The sequence below is a fragment of the Carassius auratus genome, unplaced genomic scaffold (genome assembly GCF_003368295.1).
Source record: "Carassius auratus strain Wakin unplaced genomic scaffold, ASM336829v1 scaf_tig00215906, whole genome shotgun sequence".
Classification (NCBI taxonomy): Eukaryota; Metazoa; Chordata; class Actinopteri; order Cypriniformes; family Cyprinidae; genus Carassius; species Carassius auratus.
Genome location: NW_020528302.1, coordinates 132,501 through 152,207, shown reverse-complemented (window position 1 = coordinate 152,207; position 19,707 = coordinate 132,501). Strand labels below are relative to the sequence as shown.

The 19,707-nt window shown below is 38.3% G+C and overlaps 2 protein-coding genes across 5 annotated transcripts in view; both read left to right on the top strand.

Moving 5' to 3' along the window:
• Positions 1-214: 214 nt before the first annotated feature.
• Positions 215-16,820, top strand: LOC113096274 (adenylate cyclase type 4-like). 3 transcript variants are annotated; one of them, XM_026261627.1, is made up of 25 exons: positions 215-253; positions 4,420-5,158; positions 5,555-5,752; positions 6,500-6,661; positions 6,819-6,968; positions 7,170-7,315; positions 7,552-7,663; positions 7,745-7,872; positions 8,105-8,263; positions 8,343-8,496; positions 8,986-9,191; positions 9,392-9,442; positions 9,516-9,576; positions 9,673-9,770; positions 10,285-10,369; positions 10,569-10,706; positions 12,712-12,792; positions 12,912-13,090; positions 13,956-14,040; positions 14,846-15,004; positions 15,085-15,234; positions 15,304-15,411; positions 15,495-15,609; positions 16,042-16,166; positions 16,463-16,820. In XM_026261627.1, exons 2-25 carry the CDS (start codon positions 4,727-4,729, stop codon positions 16,613-16,615), a joined length of 3,435 nt encoding a protein of 1,144 aa, XP_026117412.1. In that variant the 5' UTR covers positions 215-253; positions 4,420-4,726; the 3' UTR covers positions 16,616-16,820. The 3 variants fall into 3 exon arrangements, with proteins under 3 accessions (XP_026117412.1, XP_026117413.1, XP_026117414.1); XM_026261628.1 differs by lacking the exon at positions 215-253 and adding an exon at positions 1,045-1,096; XM_026261629.1 differs by lacking the exon at positions 215-253 and adding an exon at positions 1,105-1,252.
• Positions 16,821-17,788: 968 nt separating this feature from the next.
• Positions 17,789-19,707, top strand: part of LOC113096277 (ubiquitin carboxyl-terminal hydrolase CYLD-like) — an 8,673-nt gene continuing 6,754 nt past the window's right edge. For both annotated transcript variants that reach the window (XM_026261635.1, XM_026261634.1), the window contains exons 1-5: positions 17,789-17,902; positions 18,190-18,379; positions 18,500-18,778; positions 18,944-19,261; positions 19,333-19,438. In XM_026261635.1, coding sequence (XP_026117420.1) covers positions 18,212-18,379; positions 18,500-18,778; positions 18,944-19,261; positions 19,333-19,438 — 871 coding nt within the window. In that variant the 5' untranslated portion in view covers positions 17,789-17,902; positions 18,190-18,211. The remainder of the gene's footprint in view (positions 17,903-18,189; positions 18,380-18,499; positions 18,779-18,943; positions 19,262-19,332; positions 19,439-19,707) is intronic.

The following is a 19,707-nucleotide window of genomic DNA, read 5'->3' as shown; positions in this document are numbered from 1 at the left end:
GTCACATACTGTGTGTATATCAACAAATAGTCCGTATGATTTTGATTATGATTGCTGTTATGAAAGCAGCAGTCATTGATCAAGGCAGCAGAGCTCCGTGTTATGACAGAAAGATGACGGGGTTCCTCAGGGTTCGGTCATGTCGTCCAACCGGTTTTTCAAGTTCAAGAGAACAAAAAAATGGAACGGCCAAATATTTAGAGAACTGGAGTGACTGAGAGAGAGAGAGCGGAGGAGAGCTGACAGGGTGCAGGTATGTTGACTTTCATCTGTTTTTACTGGCCGAAGAGAGCATTTATAGATGTGTGTGTGTGTGTGAAGAGGGACAGGGTCATGTTTTCATCAGATGGAGTTTATCTCTTTAAACACTGTGATGTAACCCTGTCACAGTGAGAATGAACATGTTCAGCTGTGTCCCATGAGAACATGTTTCAGCAGAGTAAAGATCTCGACTGTGAGCGTCTGTAATGGTCTGATTCTCAGTCGTACACAGCATCAACAGAGCAATGGCATTTCTGATTTCTGAGTTGGATGTTTCTCTTGAAATTGTGTGGCTATTTATCATTTTAGGGTGTCTGCATCGTTTAGAGACTCTAGAACACACTTTGTTCAATTATGTTAAATTAATTTTTTTTTATCACATTTCCTTTTTGGTAATGTCTGAGAAGTGTTGATGTTTACTCTTTACCGCCAAAAGCACACACTGATAAAATGTGTTGTAAATTGTTTATGGCAAATAAATAAATGCAAATCATAAAGCAACTATTTGTTATTTGCATACCAAAAAATAAATTTTTTGCTCATTTAAAAGTCTATAAAAATGTGTTTTACTGTGTTGAACGCATCACCCAATTCTCCAAGTTCTGCTGCATTGATGAATGCTTTACTCCTTTGACTTAAGGCCCCCGCTACATTGAATACTGACAGGTGGCATTGTAATGACCTTCAGTGTGAGTTACAGGGAAAAATATGGGATGTGTTTATGGAAAACAGTGTCAGAAGAAAAGGTCAGGCATGCAAATAAATGCAAACGGACAGACTTTCTAACAGCGGTCCAGAAACAGACAGCAATGATGTTTTCCACAAAGAAAGATTGGTAGGTGATGTGTTTTCTGTCATTGGTGTGGTCCAGCTGCTGCTGTGTCTCTTCGCTCAGGGATTTATTTCACTCAGACTTGAGCTGCATCAGAGAAGTCTGGAGGTGTAGTGAAACCAGCTTCAGAGAGGCTTTCCTCTGATCTGATGTGAGCGGGTAAGAGCAGATCCAGCAATAATAAACCTAAAGACAGCCCTTTGTTTGGCATTTGAAGAAGGCTTTGTGAAGGTCTGTGACTCACTGCTTCCACAGAGAGTGAGACAGAGACACCAAAAGTGCTCTGATCCCAGATCAGTGTTAGACGGAGCTGTTGAAGACCAGCTGGATGACAGATCTGATCTGAGGTCAGGGTTCAGGGCTTTCAGTGAAGGCATGAGGGGCGATGTCATGCCAAATTCTACAAATCATTTTCCTAAGAAGCATTTATTTTGTTGTCCGGTAAAAAACTTTTTCCACACGTCTAGGCAAATGTGTGAAGATTTACTGTTTAAAAGTTTAGGGTTTTACAGTTTTTGAAAGTCTATTCTGCTCAGCAGCGCTGCATTTATTTGATAAAAATATAATGAAAATGATGAAATATTATTACAGTTTAACCAGCTGTTTTCTGTGTGAATATATTGTAAACTGTAATGTATTTCTGTGATGCTCCGCTGTATTTTCAGCATCATTCCTCCAGTCTCCAGTGTCACATGATCTTCTGAAATCAGAATAATATGATGCTTTACTGCTCAAGAAACATTTCTGATTATTATCAGTGTTGAACACAGTTGTGCTGCACAATATTTCTGTGCAAACTGTGATGCATTTTATTTTTCAGGATTTGCAGATGAATGAAAACTATTTTCTAACATTATAAATGTCGTTACTATTACTTTTGATCAGTTTAATACATCCCAGATGAATCAAAGCAAGGTTTTATTTTATTTATTTTTTTATTTTTTTTACTGGTAACTCAAGATCATATTCTCTGAGAATCATTATTTTTACCACAGACAGCGAATTTGTTATTTTTATTTATTTCAATTATTTATTTTCATTGTATCATATCAGGACACAACTCTGTATAATGACATGGGTATGACACAGGTATTACAAGGAGAGGGTGACTTATGAAGACATAACCCATGTCCCCATTTTTCAAAACACTTATAAATCATACAGAATGAGTTTTTTTGAGAAAGTAAAAATGCACAAAGTTTCCTGTGAGGGTTAGGGTTAGGTGTAGGGTTGGTGTAGGGCCATAGAATATACAGTTTCTACAGTATAAAAACCATTACACCTATGGGATGAACACACTTTACACAAAAACAAACGTGTGTGTGTGTGTGAGAGAGAGAGAGAGAAATTCTCTCCGTATCCAGTTCATCCTGTTCACCTGAATTCACCTCAAACATGACATCAGTAGGTTTGTGCTCCTTTGTCCTGTAGTCTATAAATATCCCTGCTCTCACAGTTCATTTTTGATGTCTTTTTTTTTGTTTGTTGTATTTTAAATGTCAAAATATTACAGTATAAGATGGAGTGTTTGTTAGCGGTTGAATATTAAACTTTGCCTCTCAGTACTTTAGGGAAATGAGGGCATTTGCATGTTTCCTCTGTGTGTGTTTGACCGTTTGGAGTTCATGTTCCTGTCAAGTCAAGTCAAGTCAACTTTATTTATATAGCGCTTTAAACAAAATACATTGCATCAAAGCACTGAACAACATTCATTAGGAAAACAGTGTCTCAATAATGCAGAATGATAGTTAAAGGCAGTTCATCATTGAATGTCATCTCTGTTCAGTTAAATAGTGTCTGTTTTTATTTGCAATCAAGTCAATGATATCGCTGTAGATGAAGTGACCCCAACTAAACAAGCCAGAGGTGACAGCGGCAAGGAACCGAAACTCCATCGGTGACAGAATGGAGAAAAAAACCTTGGGAGAAACCAGGCTCAGTTGGGGTCAGTTCTCCTCTGACCAGATGAAACCAGTAGTTCAATTCCAGACTGCAGCAAAGTCAGATTGTGCAGAAGAATCATCTGTTTCCTGTGGTCTTGTCCTGGTGCTCCTCTGAGACAAGGTCTTTACAGGGGATCTGTATCTGGGCTCTAGTTGTCCTGGTCTCCGCTGTCTTTCAGGGCAGTAGAGGTCCTTTCTAGGTGCTGATCCACCATCCGCATGGATTAACATTTCTGCATTTGACATTGAGAGCATAGGCCGTAATTTAGATATATTTTTGAGATGGAAAAATGCAGTTTTACAAATGCTAGAAACGTGGCTTTCTAAGGAAAGATTGCGATCAAGTAGCACACCTAGGTTCCTAACGGATGACGAAGAATTGACAGAGCAACCATCAAGTCTTAGTCAGTGTTCTAGGTTATTACAAGTAGAGTTTTTAGGCCCTATGATTAACACCTCTGTTTTTTCTGAATTTAGCAGTAAGAAATTACTCGTCATCCAGTTTTTTATATCGACTAGGCCATTATTATATCCATTATTATACCCATTAGTTTTTCAAACTGTTTTTCTTAACCTTCCTTAAGCGTAAAGGAGCAACTGTATTTAAAGTGCTAGAAAAGAGAGAGTCCATAGTTTCTGTTACATCATCAAGTTGTTCTGAGGTTTTGGATATGCTAAGGAATTCGGATACATCAGGAAGATAACTTAAAAAGCAGTCTTTTGTGGTAGAAGTGATTGTTCTTCAATACTTGTAACAAGAATTTACAATTTTGGCTATATGAAGTTTACACAGAACTAAATAATGATCTGAGATATCATCACTTGGTTGAATAATTTCAACACTATCAACATCAATTCCATGTGACAGTATTAAATCTAGAGTATGATTTCGACAATGAGTAGGTCCTGAAACATGTTGTCTAACACCAATAGAGTTCAGAATGTCTATAAATGTCTATAAATGTCCTCGTATTGTCCTCATAATCTTATATTTGTTCATTTATCACACACAATTTTATCTACACTCTTAAAAATAAAGGTTCAACAGGGTGTTTGCCCACTGATGTGGTAAAATAACCTTTTTTGTCTTAGTGTGAAGAACCAAGAAATCGAAAGAACCTTTAGTGGAATGGAAAGATTCCTTTGATGGAAACATTAATTTCAGTCAAGAGCCATTATTGTTAAAAGAGTTGCACGAAAGGTTCTTTAGCTTCGTAAAATATTTGTCAACCTGGAGAAAAATGGTTCTTTTTTAAAGTTCTTTGTGGAACCAAAAAGCTGATAAACGAAAACCCATTATACTGTCAACTGATTTGAAGTTTCAGATGCATTTCAGATGTTTCTCTTGACTTAATGATCTTCTTTACCATTGTGTCCTTCAAGTAACGGCTAACACATCTGACAGACTTCGAGAGGAACAGAGCTCCACTACATGGATTTACTTCAAGAGACTTGAAGAGCTTCAGGAGCTCTGAAAACATTCCCTTTGGAAGCGACTGGAAATTGATCTCCGACCCTCGGACCTTATCTACTCCAGTTTGGAGAATGGAAATTTTAACTTCTCCTTAGCAGACGTTATTTATATATATTGCAGGCCTATATTGACTTTGCACATTGGCGTCTTGCTGAAACTGTGCTGAAAACATTCAGAGAAGCACAAACAAAGATCCAAGGCGGTCAAGAGACGGGCATGTTGGACGACTCAAAGGTTAAGACCGAGCTGGGTGTCGCCAAGCTCGGGAACGTCCCCGAACCCCTGAAACCACGTCCATCATTGAGAACTCCTAATCCTGATGAGGAACCCAATAATCACACTATAAATGGACTTAGCAATGGCACTTCATCCCAGAACGTCCCACACTGGACTCAGGCTGATGACAGGAGACACAGTCTGGCCACGCTATCTGAGAGCTCGAGGACTTCCACTGAGGTTTCTCTAAGCTCCCGCAGCAGGTTCATAGTGGATAAAGAGCTGCAGGGATCCCGCTGGAGCTGCTGTTTCCGTGCGGTGAACATGGCGTTCCTGCGCTGTCTGGAGGAGACGCCGCTGCTGGTGTCTGGATTACTGCTGGCCATCCTCTTCTGCGGGACCATCATCATCATCATCCCCTCCACCGGACGGGTAAGAGCTGACACACTCATTGGTCACTCACTTCGTTGTTTGCAAAAAATGCTAATTTTGGATACATCCCTGCTGGAAAAACCCGATTAACGTGATCACTATAGGGATAATTCAGCTCCAAAATAAAAATCTGCTCACTGTCAGGCTGTTCAAGATCAGATGAGTTTGTTTCTTCATCAGGTTTCATCACTGATGCAATGCTACATTTCTCCAAACCTGATGAAGAAACAAACTCATCCTGAGGGTGAACACTTTTTCAGTAAATCTTCATTTTTGGGTGAATGATTGCTTTAAAGGATCTTCAACCGGGATTTTCCAGCAGGTGTGTGTAAGGTTTGAAAAACATTTTCTAAATGTAGATTTGGTGAAGTGTCTGTTTGTCTCACACACACACAGAGCCTGAGCGTTCACGTGGCAGCGTTTGCAGTGGTGTGTGTGCTGGTGTGTGTCTGTGTGCCTCTGCTGCTGTGTTTGCCGTGTATGCCGGTGATTCGGAGAGGAAAAACACCTCTCGCACTCTTCATCTGGTCCATGCTCTTCATCGTGGCCTTCGTCTTCATCTTCACCGGAGGTGTCGTCACGGCCTGGGAGCAGGTCAGCTGATGAAGCTCATTACATCAGAAGATCACCACTAGTTTAGATCTACTCTTGATTTTACACCTACTGTAGTACTTATTTATTTTACATTTTCATCAGAAGCATGCTTTCTGCAGATACACAGATCCTGAAGATAAAAGTAATCACCTTATTTCCACTATTTTAGGTGTTTTTTTTTCAAGACCTGGAAAAGTCATGTCAATTTTTTTAATGCAATCTTAAACCTAAAGATAGAAATGTTTCTGAAAATGCAAAGTTACAAAATATTTTCAGTAAAATTGCTAGTAAAAAATTTTTACACGTCCTTAATCCTCGTGCAGGAAATCAATGCAAATTCATTGGTTAAATAAGCACAGGGTTCCTGAAGAAGCATGAAACTTCTGCAATTACGTTTTTTTATTGTTTAGAATTTAAAAAATACACTTTTAATAATCCATTGTTAAAGTTTGCATGTATCATGCACATGCCTAGTTCGAACAAGTGCAAATGTTATAGTGTAATTCAGTTTTGGTCTAGTTTTAGTTCAATTTATTACATCAAGCTGAGCTATATTAATATGAAAAATGATGATTAGGCAACTACCTGAAAATAACTGTTTTTAAATGTCATTTTATTTCAGCTAATGTAAAAGTTAAAAGTAACAAAACTGCTTTTTGATAGTTTTGGTGATAGTTGTCCATTTTAACTCTATAATGTATGTATGGGCAATGCTGATTATCGTCTGTAATGTTGTATTTTGGTCAGGTCGCGTTCTTCCTCTTCCTCTCATTGTCTGTTTATACGGTTCTTCCTCTCCCGCTCTCATGGGCTCTGATCTTCGGCATCGGGACCAGTGTGTGTCACATCATCATCATCAGTGTGTATGTGTCTGTCACCAGCCCTCAGACACAAGACCTGGCCGTGCAGGTAACACACACACACACACACATACACACACATATATGTATAGATGGCTGGTCAGAGGAAATGTTATATTCAAATGGTGAGCAGCGGAGGCCATCAGGTGACACCAGATGATTTTCCTGCCGCCGCACGTATTCAAAAACCTCTGTGTGTGTGTCAGCTGGTGGCGAACGCAGTGCTGTTTGTGTGTGTTAATGCCGTGGGTGTGTTTCACCTGTGGCACACTGAACACGCTCAAAGGAAGTCCAGCAAGAAACGGGAAGATTTCAGCAGAAACCGCGCCACACAAGCCAAACAGAAACGTGACCAGGTACAGATTTGCATACATGTATCCTTCATTCAGTGTGTGTGTGTGTGTGTGTCAGTAGGGTGTATATGACTGTGTGCATGCTAAGGCTTTAATAAATACATGCATGAAGACAGTGTAAATGAACACAGTGTAAATGAACACAGTGTTAATGAACACAGTGTTAATGAACACAGTGTTAAGCCGTGTAACCTGTGTGTGCAGGAGCATCTGCTGCTGTCTGTGCTGCCGCGATACATCGCCATGGAGCTGAAGACGGAGATCGTCAAACGTCTGTCGGCCAAATGCAGCACCGAAGAGAACCTACCAAACTTCCACACTCTCTACGTCCGACAACACAGGGACATCAGGTGAGAGCAGACACACACACACACACACACATGCACTGCACACTCATAAACACACACACACACCTGTACACACACACATAAAGCATTTCCTTGGTCTCTAGATGAAGCTGACTTCACTGATAACACACAGACTCAAAGCTGGTCCTCACAGACTGTGATTATTAGGCCTGGTCTCTACAGGAATTGTTCAGCTTCTTATTGCTGTAGTTTATTGAAGTTGTGATCTGTGTCGTCAGTATCCTGTATGCTGATATCGTGGGCTTCACGCACCTGTCCAGCACCTGCACACCTGAGGAGCTCGTGGCCGTCCTCAACAAACTCTTCGGCAGGTTTGACGACATCGCCAAGGTGAGCGAGGATCTGTGTTACTCTCTGTGCTTCTCTAGTTCATGTGCTCAAGTCTCTCTCTCTCTCTCTCTCTGTCTGCAGAAGAACGGCTGTCTGCGTATTAAGATCCTGGGCGACTGTTATTACTGTGTGTCGGGTCTTCCTGATCCGATCTCTCATCACGCTCGCAACTGTGTTCAGATGGGTCTGGACATGTGCACGGCCATAAAGTGAGCCCGACGATCACAACACCTTAATTACACTGTTATATTAACATCACTGATACGCTAGGATTTTACAATTATTGTACATTTTTTTGTCTTCACTTGAGTTGAAATTGAAGAAATGCTGCAATTGTGTGATTTTTTTATTATTATTAATATTATATTGAATTACGATTTTCTAGAATTTATATATATTTTGTTTTGTTTTGAGTCTTAAAGTGAGATGATTTATTTGCAGTAAGCTGAGGGAGGCGACGGAAGTGAACATCAACATGCGTGTTGGCGTGCACACGGGTAACGTCCTGTCCGGCGTGATCGGTCTTCAGAAGTGGCAGTACGACGTCTGGTCAGATGACGTGACTCTAGCCAATCACATGGAGTCTGGAGGAGTGCCTGGGTACCACACCTTTACACCCCTCAGGTCTGATTACTGTAGTATCACTGGTGATGACTCTGATGAAGATGGTTTCTCACAGGAGAGTCCACATCACAGAGGAGACGTACGCTCACCTGGACAGGAAATACCAGGTGGAGGAAGGAAACGGCGGGAGTCGCGCTTCCACGCTGCAGGGAAGGAGAACGTTCCTGGTCATCGATCCTTATGCAGAAAACTCCGACACGACACCGAAGGTGATCACCAATAATCATCACTGACTACATAGATCAGTTATCTGCTGTAGGGATCTATAAAATACTTTATTTTTCACAAATCATGTCTAATCAATTGAATCGATAAAACACACCAAAGCTGCATTTATTTAATAAAAAAAGCTGTTAAAATTGTGAAATGTTATTACAATTTAAAACAGCTGTTTTCTATGTGAATATCTATTAAAATGTAAATTATTGCTCTGAATTTTCAGCATCATTCCTCCAGTCTTCAGTGTCTCATGATCTTCAGAAATCAGAATAATATGCTGATTTAATGCTCAAGAAACATTACTTATTATTATCAATGTTGAAAACAGTTGAGCTGCCCACTTTATTGTGTAAATTGGGATGCATTTTATTTTGCAGGGTTCACCAATGAATAGAAAGTTCATAAGAACAGCAAATCAGTTTCATGCATCCGTTACAAATAAAAGTATTAATTTCTCTGGTTGATTTCGTGTGTCTCAGACTCATGAGCTGAAGGTAGACAGCAAGCCTGTGAACCGTCAGAAGCTCCGCGCGTCGGTTCGGATGTCACAGTACCTGCAGTCCTGGAACAGCGTCAAACCGTTTTCTGGACTCAACCAACCAGAGACTTCGCTCACAGCCCCGCCCACTTCTAACAGCATCAGCCAACCACAGCCGTTCATAGTCAGTGGCACAAACGCTCCAAGGTGAAAATTAAAGGTTTACTCATTTTCATCAGTGATATTCAAGTAGTTGGCATCTGTACCAAACAAAGTACTTAATTTGGTTTTCTGTCAGAATAGATCAGAGCTGGCTTTTATGGCCAATTTGTGGTGGACTCCGTTCGCTTTGTGGTTGACGTAAATGTGGTCTGAATTTGGTAATTCCCATTCGTTTCTTTTCTCAGATGTCTGGAAAATGGACCGGTAGACTCATTAGACTCTCTGGGAAATGAAAAGTGAGTGAAGAAATTATGATTTTATAGTATCACAGTGAATGAGTCAATAAAATAATATCTTTTCATTGTTTAGGGAACGAGTGAAGCTGAATAGTGTGACTTTATTTTTTAATAATATTAAGCTGGAGAAACAGGTGTGAATTATTTATTCACTTAAAATCAAATGTTTTTTTCCATTTGATTATTATTTGCACTCTTATTTTCTAACTGTGTGTGTATGTTTGTGTCAGTATTCGTTAAGTGAAGCCCAGGGGCTTCATCGCTCTGTCATATGTTTGGCCTTCATCTTCATCTCTGTGTTTGTGGTTCAGATGCTAATCTCGCAAAAGTGAGTATCGTATGTTACAATAATACGAAAATACATTTCTCTTGATTTACTTTAGTAGATGTTGTGAGTTGATGAAAATCTAATAGTTAATTAAATTATGAAAAGGGTTTAAATAAAAAAAATATTCAAAAATGAAATGCTTACAAAAACAGATCAAATATTTTATTTGTTAAGCATATCGTGATAATTTAAATTACTGAAATATTAACATTTAACTAATTCTTATATTAGAATTATTATTAGAATAACAATTAAAACTTAAAATCTCTGGGGTCTTAGAGATTAAAATATTTTAGTTCAAAGGGATTTGGCTGACAAAAAAAGTTTGGGAAATGAAATGAAAATGAAACAATTTTACAACTGTTATTTGACCTGTATTTTAAGTGAGGGGTCAGATTACAGTAGTAAAACTATCTTCATGTTGATTTTAACGCAATGCACATTACCTGTTATTTATTACACACTCATATTTATTATTATTCTAAATGAACACGTTTTCTTTGTGCACATGTAGAAATTTTGCGCTGGCGGTGTCATATGGCGCCACTTTCCCTGTCCAAATACTGATTGTGCTTGTGGTCTTCACTAAATTCATGAAGGTATGACTGCTTGTCTTATTTAAATGAGTCTGTGTATGTATTTTAAGAAAATGCATATTTGTGGTTGAACATTGTGGCTTTATAAGCGGTTAACTCTTACTATTATTTGTTAATACAAAGAACAAAAGGAAGTTCTATAATTATTCTAAGGAATGTCTTGTGTTATTTGTTAACGTTGTGATATGTGTTTGTGTGTCAGCGCTGGCACTCTAAATTTCCCCGCAGCATCTGCTGGGTCTCGACGCTGTTTGAAGGTGTGGCCACCAGGGCGGCGCTGCGGCTGCTGCTGGTGATTCTCTGTCTGCTCATCACGCTGCTCATGGCAGTGCTGAACATAGTGAGTCAACAGCTGCATACTCACACACACCTGCACAAACATCAGCTCATGACCCACACGAGACCCACAAGAGTCAAAGCAGGCAAAAACGCCTTTACATTGCAAAAGTGGGTTACACACCACATAAATATGCTTGTATTGCTGTACATTCTTTCAAACCAGTAGAAAGAATACATCCAAAATTCACTTTTAAGTGTTCAATATAATGCTCTTTATCTATTTGCGATATTGTGATACATATCTTTACAGGAGGTTTCTTTAAAATAATTTTTATCTCCACTTCAGCAGCACTTACAGACACCAAATTTGGCAGTTTTATTCCTCTCTATATTCTGAAGGTTTTTACTGAGGGGTTTGTCCATAGCTCATTCATATGCATTTTATCACACTTTATCTATTTGCATCTATAGATTTCAATTATAATGCCCATTTTTGTAGGCTGTTTTCTCAAAATGAGTTTTATCTCTACTTCAGTAACACTTACACACACCAAACTTAGCAGTTTTATTCCTCTCTACATTCTGAAGGATTTTACTGAGGGGTTTCTCCATAGCTCATTCACGTGCATTTTTTCACACTTTATCTATTTGCATCTATAGATTTCAATTATAATGCCCATTTTTGTAGGCTGTTTTCTCAAAATGAGTTTTATCTCTACTTCAGTAACACTTACACACACCAAACTTAGCAGTTTTATTCCTCTCTACATTCTGAAGGATTTTACTGAGGGGTTTCTCCATAGCTCATTCACGTGCATTTTTTCACACTTTATCTATTTGCATCTATAGATTTCAATTATAATGCCCATTTTTGTAGGCTGTTTTCTCAAAATGAGTTTTATCTCTACTTCAGTAACACTTACACACACCAAACTTAGCAGTTTTATTCCTCTCTACATTCTGAAGGATTTTACTGAGGGGTTTGTTGATATGTATTTTGCCTTGTTTTATTATTGCACTTCAATAATTTGTGTTTGTAGATTTTTCAATTGCAAGACATATCGCTAAAGGCCTTTTCTAACATGAGTTTTATCTCCACTTCAGCAACACTTACAGACACCAAATTTAGCAGTTTTATACCTCTCTACATTCTGAAGGATTTTACTGAGGGGTTTGTCCATATCTCATTCACATAAGTTTTATTATCACACTTCATCTATTTGCATTTATAGATTTAAATTACAAGATATATCGCTAAAGGCCTTTTCTAAAATGAGTTTTATCTCCTCTTCAGCAGCACTTACATACATCAAACTTAGCAGTTTTGTTCCTCTCTGTATTCTGAAGGATTTTACTGAGGGGTTTGTTCATATGTCATAGGCCTGATTTTATTATTGCACCTTACCTATGTGCATCTGTAGATTTCAATTACAATACATATCTCTAAACGCCATATGAGTTTGTATCACTTAAAAACACCAAGTTTATAAGATTGAAATCATACATTTTATTTCTAAAAACATGGTGAAACAAATGTCTGATTAATGGAGTATTAAAAAGAGAAATCCAAAATCCCCCTCTGTTAAAACCTTTAACTCTAATATGTCATCAAAACTAAACAAGAACTTTGAACCAGGTCACATGCACAATAAAACATAACATAAAAAAATTATAATAATATATTTTTCAAATTTTTACCCTATTCACCTGGTCTGTCTTGCTTTAAAAGTTTGTTTAGTTTTTTTTGAGGAGGTTTTGGTGAAATAGTTAATCTAACTTTGCGATTTTAATCCTGTTAGAATCAAACACCTATGTGTAAAAATTATAGCACAAATGTGTTACCATTGCTTATGATTTTTTGATTAGCTTGTACATCCTCTAAGAAAGATTATAAATGTAACCTTCTACCAAAATGCATCTAATTAGATTCGACCTTCACTAAAGTACTTTGGCTAAGTTTCTTGTTCTATCGATTGACCCATAAAAATCTCATTTATTGTTTTAAATTTATGTACAGAATTTCTTTATCCGTACAAAATCTTAAACTTTATCTGTTTGTTTTGTAGGTTTTTATCCCAGGCGATAACTGTTTAAATGTTTCCCACAATACAACAGTACTGAACACTCTCAATCTCTACACTGTGCCGGTGAGCTGTTAGCTTATATTATAAATGATCAATAGAGATGATAATTTGCATTAGATGTTGATGTCACATTGATCATATGTTAATATATAGATATGTTGTGTGTGCGTGTGTGTGTGCAGTATTATCTGTACTGCTGTCTGCTGGCGATGTTGGGTGTGATTGTGTTTGTGCGTGTGAGCGTGTCTGTTAAAGTCTTCCTCCTGACCCTCGCTGTGGTGGTTTATCTCGCACTCTTCCTTCACGTTTACGCGCCGCGCTCCGACTGCTACATCAAACAGCTCTACAGTGACAACAGCACGTAAGAGCCAAACACACACACACACACCTGATTCGGCAAGTCACCTGTGATTATATTGTTATAAATATATTGAGTTTTATTTAAATGCAATATATGAGTGCCAGTGACAGAAAAAAGTGTGAAAAATGTCTTTGTTTTGACATTGTTTCAAAAACTTTTAGGTGGACTGAAACCTTCTTGAGCTGTGTGTCTAAGTGATATTTTGCAAAGTAATCAATTTGAAAATGATGATTATTATTATTGATCATAACATGTGACCCTGTCTCAAAATCTAATTATGAGATAACCAGCATCAAAGATTGATTTCAACCATTAACTTTCAATTTCAATTTCAATCTTTTACATGAACTTACTCAGTCTATATTAATGATATAAAGGTTATATTATTTTCAAAGAATATTCCACATCTTTATGAAGGACGATTGTATGTATAAAACAGTAAATCACCAAAAAATGACTTTAGTTGGGTTTTCACAGGCAGGGTCAAACATGATAACAAAATAAAATAAAATTATTATTATTAATTGTAAATTACAACAGTCATAATAATAAAAGTCATTATTGGGTTATTAATTTTAACTCTTATAACAATAATAACAGTTATCATTATCTTACAGAATTCTAATAGATGAAAATGAAAGATTATGAAGACATTTTTTTCTTTATTATAAAGTCACTGATCCATAATAAGATCAGGAACACAAATCAAGAGTCAAATACTGATTTCATGACTTTAGTCTGTTGATTCAACATTTATTTTGTGTTGTAACTCTAGCGTGTCCAGAAACACAGTGATTGTTGTACAATTTCAATACACTGAGTGAAAATTAATATTTATTATGATATCTCACTGTGTGTGTTTTAGGCCAGGAGTTCTTAAGGAGCCCAAGATCATGTCTGGCATCTGGCTGGTCATTTTCTATCTGATTTCCCTTATTCTCATGCGACAGGTATGTTTGTGTGTGTGTGTGTGTGTGTGTGTGTGTGTGTGCGCGTGCGCGTGCGTGCGTGTGCGTATGAACACATATTTGATTATTAGTCTATTTTAGTTTAATGTGAAGTGTTCAGTAATGGGGAAGTTTATAGTAATAGTAATATAATAGTAATCTGCTCCTGATGACTAACTACTTCTCTAAACAGAGAAGTTTTTGTCTTTGGATGGCGTTACTTCCTTCAGCTGTCACAGCAGCTGATTCATACAACATTAGTTAAATCTAATTTACTGAAATATATCAATCAGCTGATGACAGGACGGTCTTGAACTAGTTTTAAACTTCTTGTTCTCTACATTTTGATTTATGGCCTTTAATTGCCCAACCACAGGAGGGTTAGTACAGTTAACTAAAACTAATTTTAAAATGATTAAAAAATATTTAAAAAAAATTTTTTTTGAAAAAAAAAATGTTTATATTTTTTTAAAAGGTAATTTTATTAAAGATAGTTGCCAACATTTCTCATTTTCAGTTAATTTATGTTAAAATATAAAAATATCTAAAAGTAAATAAATGGAAACAAGTATTAAATATACATATTTGGAAAAAAGTAATAAAAATGACAAGATAACACATTTTTTTACTGAAAATAAAATGAAAACAACAAAAATGTAATTAAAAAATATAAAAATAAATAATCTAATTTGATAGTAATTAATAATAATAATTGTGTTTTCTGGATTCCTCATCTTTTTCTTGTTTTCTTTGAATCGTGTCTCCCCGGTGTGTGGTTTGAGTTATCCGAGTGTTTAATGTGCTGCAGGACGAGCTGGGCTCTCGGACCGAGTTCCTGCTGGAGAAGTGCTTTAATAAAGAGACGGAGGAAATGGAGACCACGAAGAACGTCAACAGACTCCTGCTGCAGAACCTTCTGCCAGAACACGTCACAGAATTCTTCATCGGCAAAGACATCCAGAACCAGGTCAAGCACTCACACAGTTATTCATACTCTTTATCAACATCTCTGAATGGATGCATGTAACGTGTGTGTGTGTGTTTCAGGACTTGTACAGTAAGTCATGCGAGTGCGTCTGCGTGATGTTCGCGTCCGTGCCACATTTCTTCAAGGAGTTTTACAACGAGAGCAGCGTGAACAACGACGGTCTGGAGTGCCTTCGCTTCCTCAACGAGATCATTTCAGACTTTGACGAGGTGGATGTCTGTCCGACCTGTGTTGTGTCCGTCTGTCTGTGCTGTATTTAACCCACCGCTCTCTTTCAGCTGCTCAACAAGCCCAAGTTCAGCGCTGTGGAGAAGATCAAGACCATCGGCAGCACCTACATGGCTGTGGCCGGACTAACCAATCCTGCCAAGACAGAGGAGATACGAGTGCGTGCGTGTGTGTGTGTGTGATTCAAAGGGCATGTTTTGCATATGGAAATTGACATGCATGAGTTTTCATCTGTTCACAGACGTGTGACAAGACATACAGTCACATCCGCAGCATGCTGGACTTCGCCGTCGCTCTGATGGGGAGACTGGAGAACATCAACATGCACTCCTTCAACAGCTTCAAACTGAGGATCGGTACAACACACACACACACACACACTACCGGTCAAAAGTTTGGGATCAGAACAATATTGAATGTTTTTACAGGAGTTTCTTCTGCGTATCAAGGCTGTATTTATTTGATCAAAAATTCAGGAAAGAACGTAATATTGTGAAATATTTTTAGAATGTAAAACATGATGATTTACTGCTCAAGGCGTCATTAAATTTTTATTCTTGCTTTTATATTTATATATAAACTAAAACTTTTACTGTGTAACATTTGTTAAGAAGTGATAGCAAATGTTTATATTGTTGGAAAATATTGCTGTTCTTTTGAACTTTTCATTCATTAAAGAATAAAAAAAAAGTATCACAGTCTTGACGAGTAGAAGAGACTCCTTCGAGCATCATCTCTACTGAATCTAACATTAATCTGACTCGTGCTGGTCGTTCTGTGTTGTTCAGGTATAAATCACGGTCCTCTGATCGCAGGCGTCATCGGCGCTCATAAACCTCAGTATGATATCTGGGGAAACACGGTTAATGTGGCCAGCAGGATGGACAGCACCGGAGTCCTGGATAAAATACAGGTGAACCATCAAAACATGTTTCCAGTTTCCATTTGTTCGCAAAACTTTTGGTGCTCCCAGTAAATATTGTGTACTACAAATATTTGTTTTGTTCACAAAGCATTTTTAAGAGAACACAAGAAGCTTGAGCGAAAGAAAACGTGCTTGGTTAAATATACATGATAATTTAAGGTCGTGTCGAGGCCCCTTTAAGAGTTTGCTGAGGCCCTCTAGTGGCCAGTGGTGGAGAAACACTGCATTAGAGCGATCCATATCATGTTTGAGGATGAGTTAAAGAGTGTGTGTTGTGTCCTCAGGTGACGGAGGAGACTGCACAGGTGGCTCAGATACTGGGCTTCAGCGTGACTCTGAGAGGAGTGATCAACGTGAAGGGCAAAGGTCAGCTGAGCACGTACTTCATCAACACCGAGCATCTGAGCACTCAACAGCAGTCTGACACATCAGTGTGACCAGTGTTTCACTGAGGTCCTGTGCAGTACCAGCCTCACAGCCATGGCTCTACACAAACTCAACTAGTCTGCACTTAGATTTAACCAATTCTAGTACTTTTACAAAAAAATCTTAACTGTAAATTTTTTGAGGTTTATGCATCATCTGAAAGATGAATAAATGATCTCTCCATTGATGTCTGGTTTGTTAGGAGAACAATATTTGTCTGAGATACAACTATTTTAAAATCTGGAATCTGAGGGAGCAAAAAAATATCAAAATATTGAGAAAATCATCTTTAAAGTTGTCCAAATTAAGTTCTTAGCAATGCATATTAATAATCAAAAATTTAGTTTTTATATATTTATGGTAGGAAATTTACTAAATATCTTCATGGAACATGATCTTTAATTAATATCCTAATTATTTTTGGCATAAAAGATCATTCAAAAATTTTGACCAACACAATGTTTTTGATTTTAGCTATTTCTACTTATATACCCCAGAGACTTAAGACTGGATTTGTGCTCCAGGGACACAATTAAGAAAGATCAGCATTTGTTTTTCTTTATTAAGAGGTTTTTAATAGTGAAGGTTTTTTTTTTAAACAATGCAAAGTTGCCAGGTTTTCTAAAGTCTTTAGTTTTGTATTGAATTTATTTTATACTCCTTAACTTGCACACTTATTTATTAACGGTTATTAATGTGTATTTAATATTTTGTATGTTTAATGTGAAAAGTAAAACTGTATAATATGTGTAAAAACGTTTCATTAAAAAAAACGTGTTTGTTGTAACCATTTTTGTGACCTCGAAGGTAGAATCTAATAAAAAGTGACTTTTGATCAATTCCACTTTTGTATCTTTTTTTACTATATTTTAATCTTTTTATTCTTTATATATATATATATATATATATATATATATATATATATATACACTATAGGGACATATAACAAACAGTTACAATATAGCTCATTTTTGTTTATATCGTTTAAAATCAAGCTATCTTGAAAAATATATAGAGATGTAGTCTAAGATAAGTGTGTTTACCCTTGAATTCTCGGAAGATGAGCAAAATATCCGCCTGAAGAAAAAAAACTCATTCTAAAAGCCGCAACAGTGGAATTTCCCTCAGAGCGAATTAAGCCCCGCCCACCATGCTCGCTGGCCTAACATTCCCCCACTCTGATTGGTCCACGCAGCCGTCCGTCATCTCGCTTCCTGCTTTGCTGAAAGTGAGGCATTATTGTGTTTTTATCGGAGCGCAAAAGTGTCGCACTTTAAACCGAGGTGATGACTTTATCGGTAAGTGAACGTTTGTTGTCTGTTTCAGCGTGTTTGTAATCAAAACTACTTTATAACCGAAATCAAGCCGCCAGATGCGGTTCAGCAGGTTTGATGAAGCAGGAAATGTTTTTGGTTCACTTTGCGCGTAGTTTCTCGGGTTGAAACAAATCGTATTCGATTTGAACTTTGTTTTTATTGGTTACTAATAATCTTTTTATTGTTTTTTTTTTTTTAATCAAATTAAAACGAGTTATATCCTGCTTGAATTGAATACACTGAAGTGTTACTGTCTCGTGCACGCGCAGGTCCGGGGGAGTTCGCGTCATCATGTCCGACAATAGAAGGCGACGCTCCCCCAAGATGTACATGGTCGCGTCCGATTACAAAGTGCAGGACCACCTGGAAGGAACCATTCGCCTTCAGCGGGGGCAGCTGTGTCTGCAGCAGGAGGGAGGAGCGCACAGGAGCGGGAGAGGGGATTACCTGTGGGTGAAGGTGAGACTGTTGATTTGTCATTATCAGCTGGAGATCCATTCATGGTGTCAGTGACGCGTGTTTATGTTCTCATAGCGCAGAACAAGTTCTTAAAGCGACAGTACCCTTTATTCCTCACAGGTGATTGATAATGGCTGCGTGGTGAAGGTTGACAGACAGGTGCTCAATGAAGTCCCGGCTGAGTTCGCCGGTCTGCTCGAACCCGTCCCTGACCTGGACATCCGTGTCAAACTGCTGTCCAGGACGCAGTTCCTGCAGCGAATGGCTGCTTTAGCGCTGGGATCAGAGGTGCGGGTCATCTGGAGCCGCAGCCAATCAGAGCTCGCTGAGGCGGAGCTTCGTTACCGCGGGCCGCTAACGAGAGGAAGCTCCGCCATTCACTTCGGGGTTCAGCTTAAAGTGAGTTATAATATAGATAAAAAGACATCTACTTCTGATAAAATATAATAAAATATTAATTAAATAATTGTATACATCTATTTTAAGATGTTGTTTCATTAAATAATGAATGATATGGAATAGTAAGTGGTGTTTGAGGCATGTCTTGCTCTGTCTGTGTGTCAGGGATGGGCAGCAGGACGTGGGAAATGTAATGGCAGCTATAAAGGGCATCAGCTGTTCTCGTGTCCGGACGGCTGCGGTCTGTTCCTCCCGGTCAGTGAGATCACGCTCCCTCGCTCGTCCCGCAGCAGCAGCTCCAGCGAGCCGCAGAGTCCCGTCAGCATCCTGTCCCGCGCTGCCGAATCCAGCGTCCCGCAGCCGCTCGCCGTGGGACAGAGAGTGTGCTTCATCCAGGACGAGTGCGTCCAGCGCGGGAGCGTCCAGTTCTGCGGGGCCCTGTCTAACCGCACACCCTCCACACTTTATGTGGGAGTCCTGCTGGTGAGTCTGACGTCCAGAGGTGAATGTAAGGTTTAGTCAACTTTAGCTTTGACGTGTGTTTGTGTGTTCAGGATCATCCAGGAGGATCATGGGATGGATATTATAAAAACACCAAGCTGTGCTCCATCCCGTCACCTGAGTATGGCGCTCTGCTTCCCCTCTCTAAAGTAACCGCAGGTAACAGTTCTGCATCGGTTATCAACACTCAACACCTTACACAGAATAAGATCAGAGAAAGGCATTTGGAATGATTATGATTTTTTATAAATGTTGCATGTTTTAAAAATGTTTTTTTTTTGTCTCTTCTGCTCATCAAAGCTATATTTATGTGTAAAAACAATGTAAAACATCTGTTTTCTGTGTGAATCTGTGTTAAACTGTATATAGTAGTGTATTAGTAATGTTTGAAATATAGAAATGATTTTATTTAATATAAATATATGGTG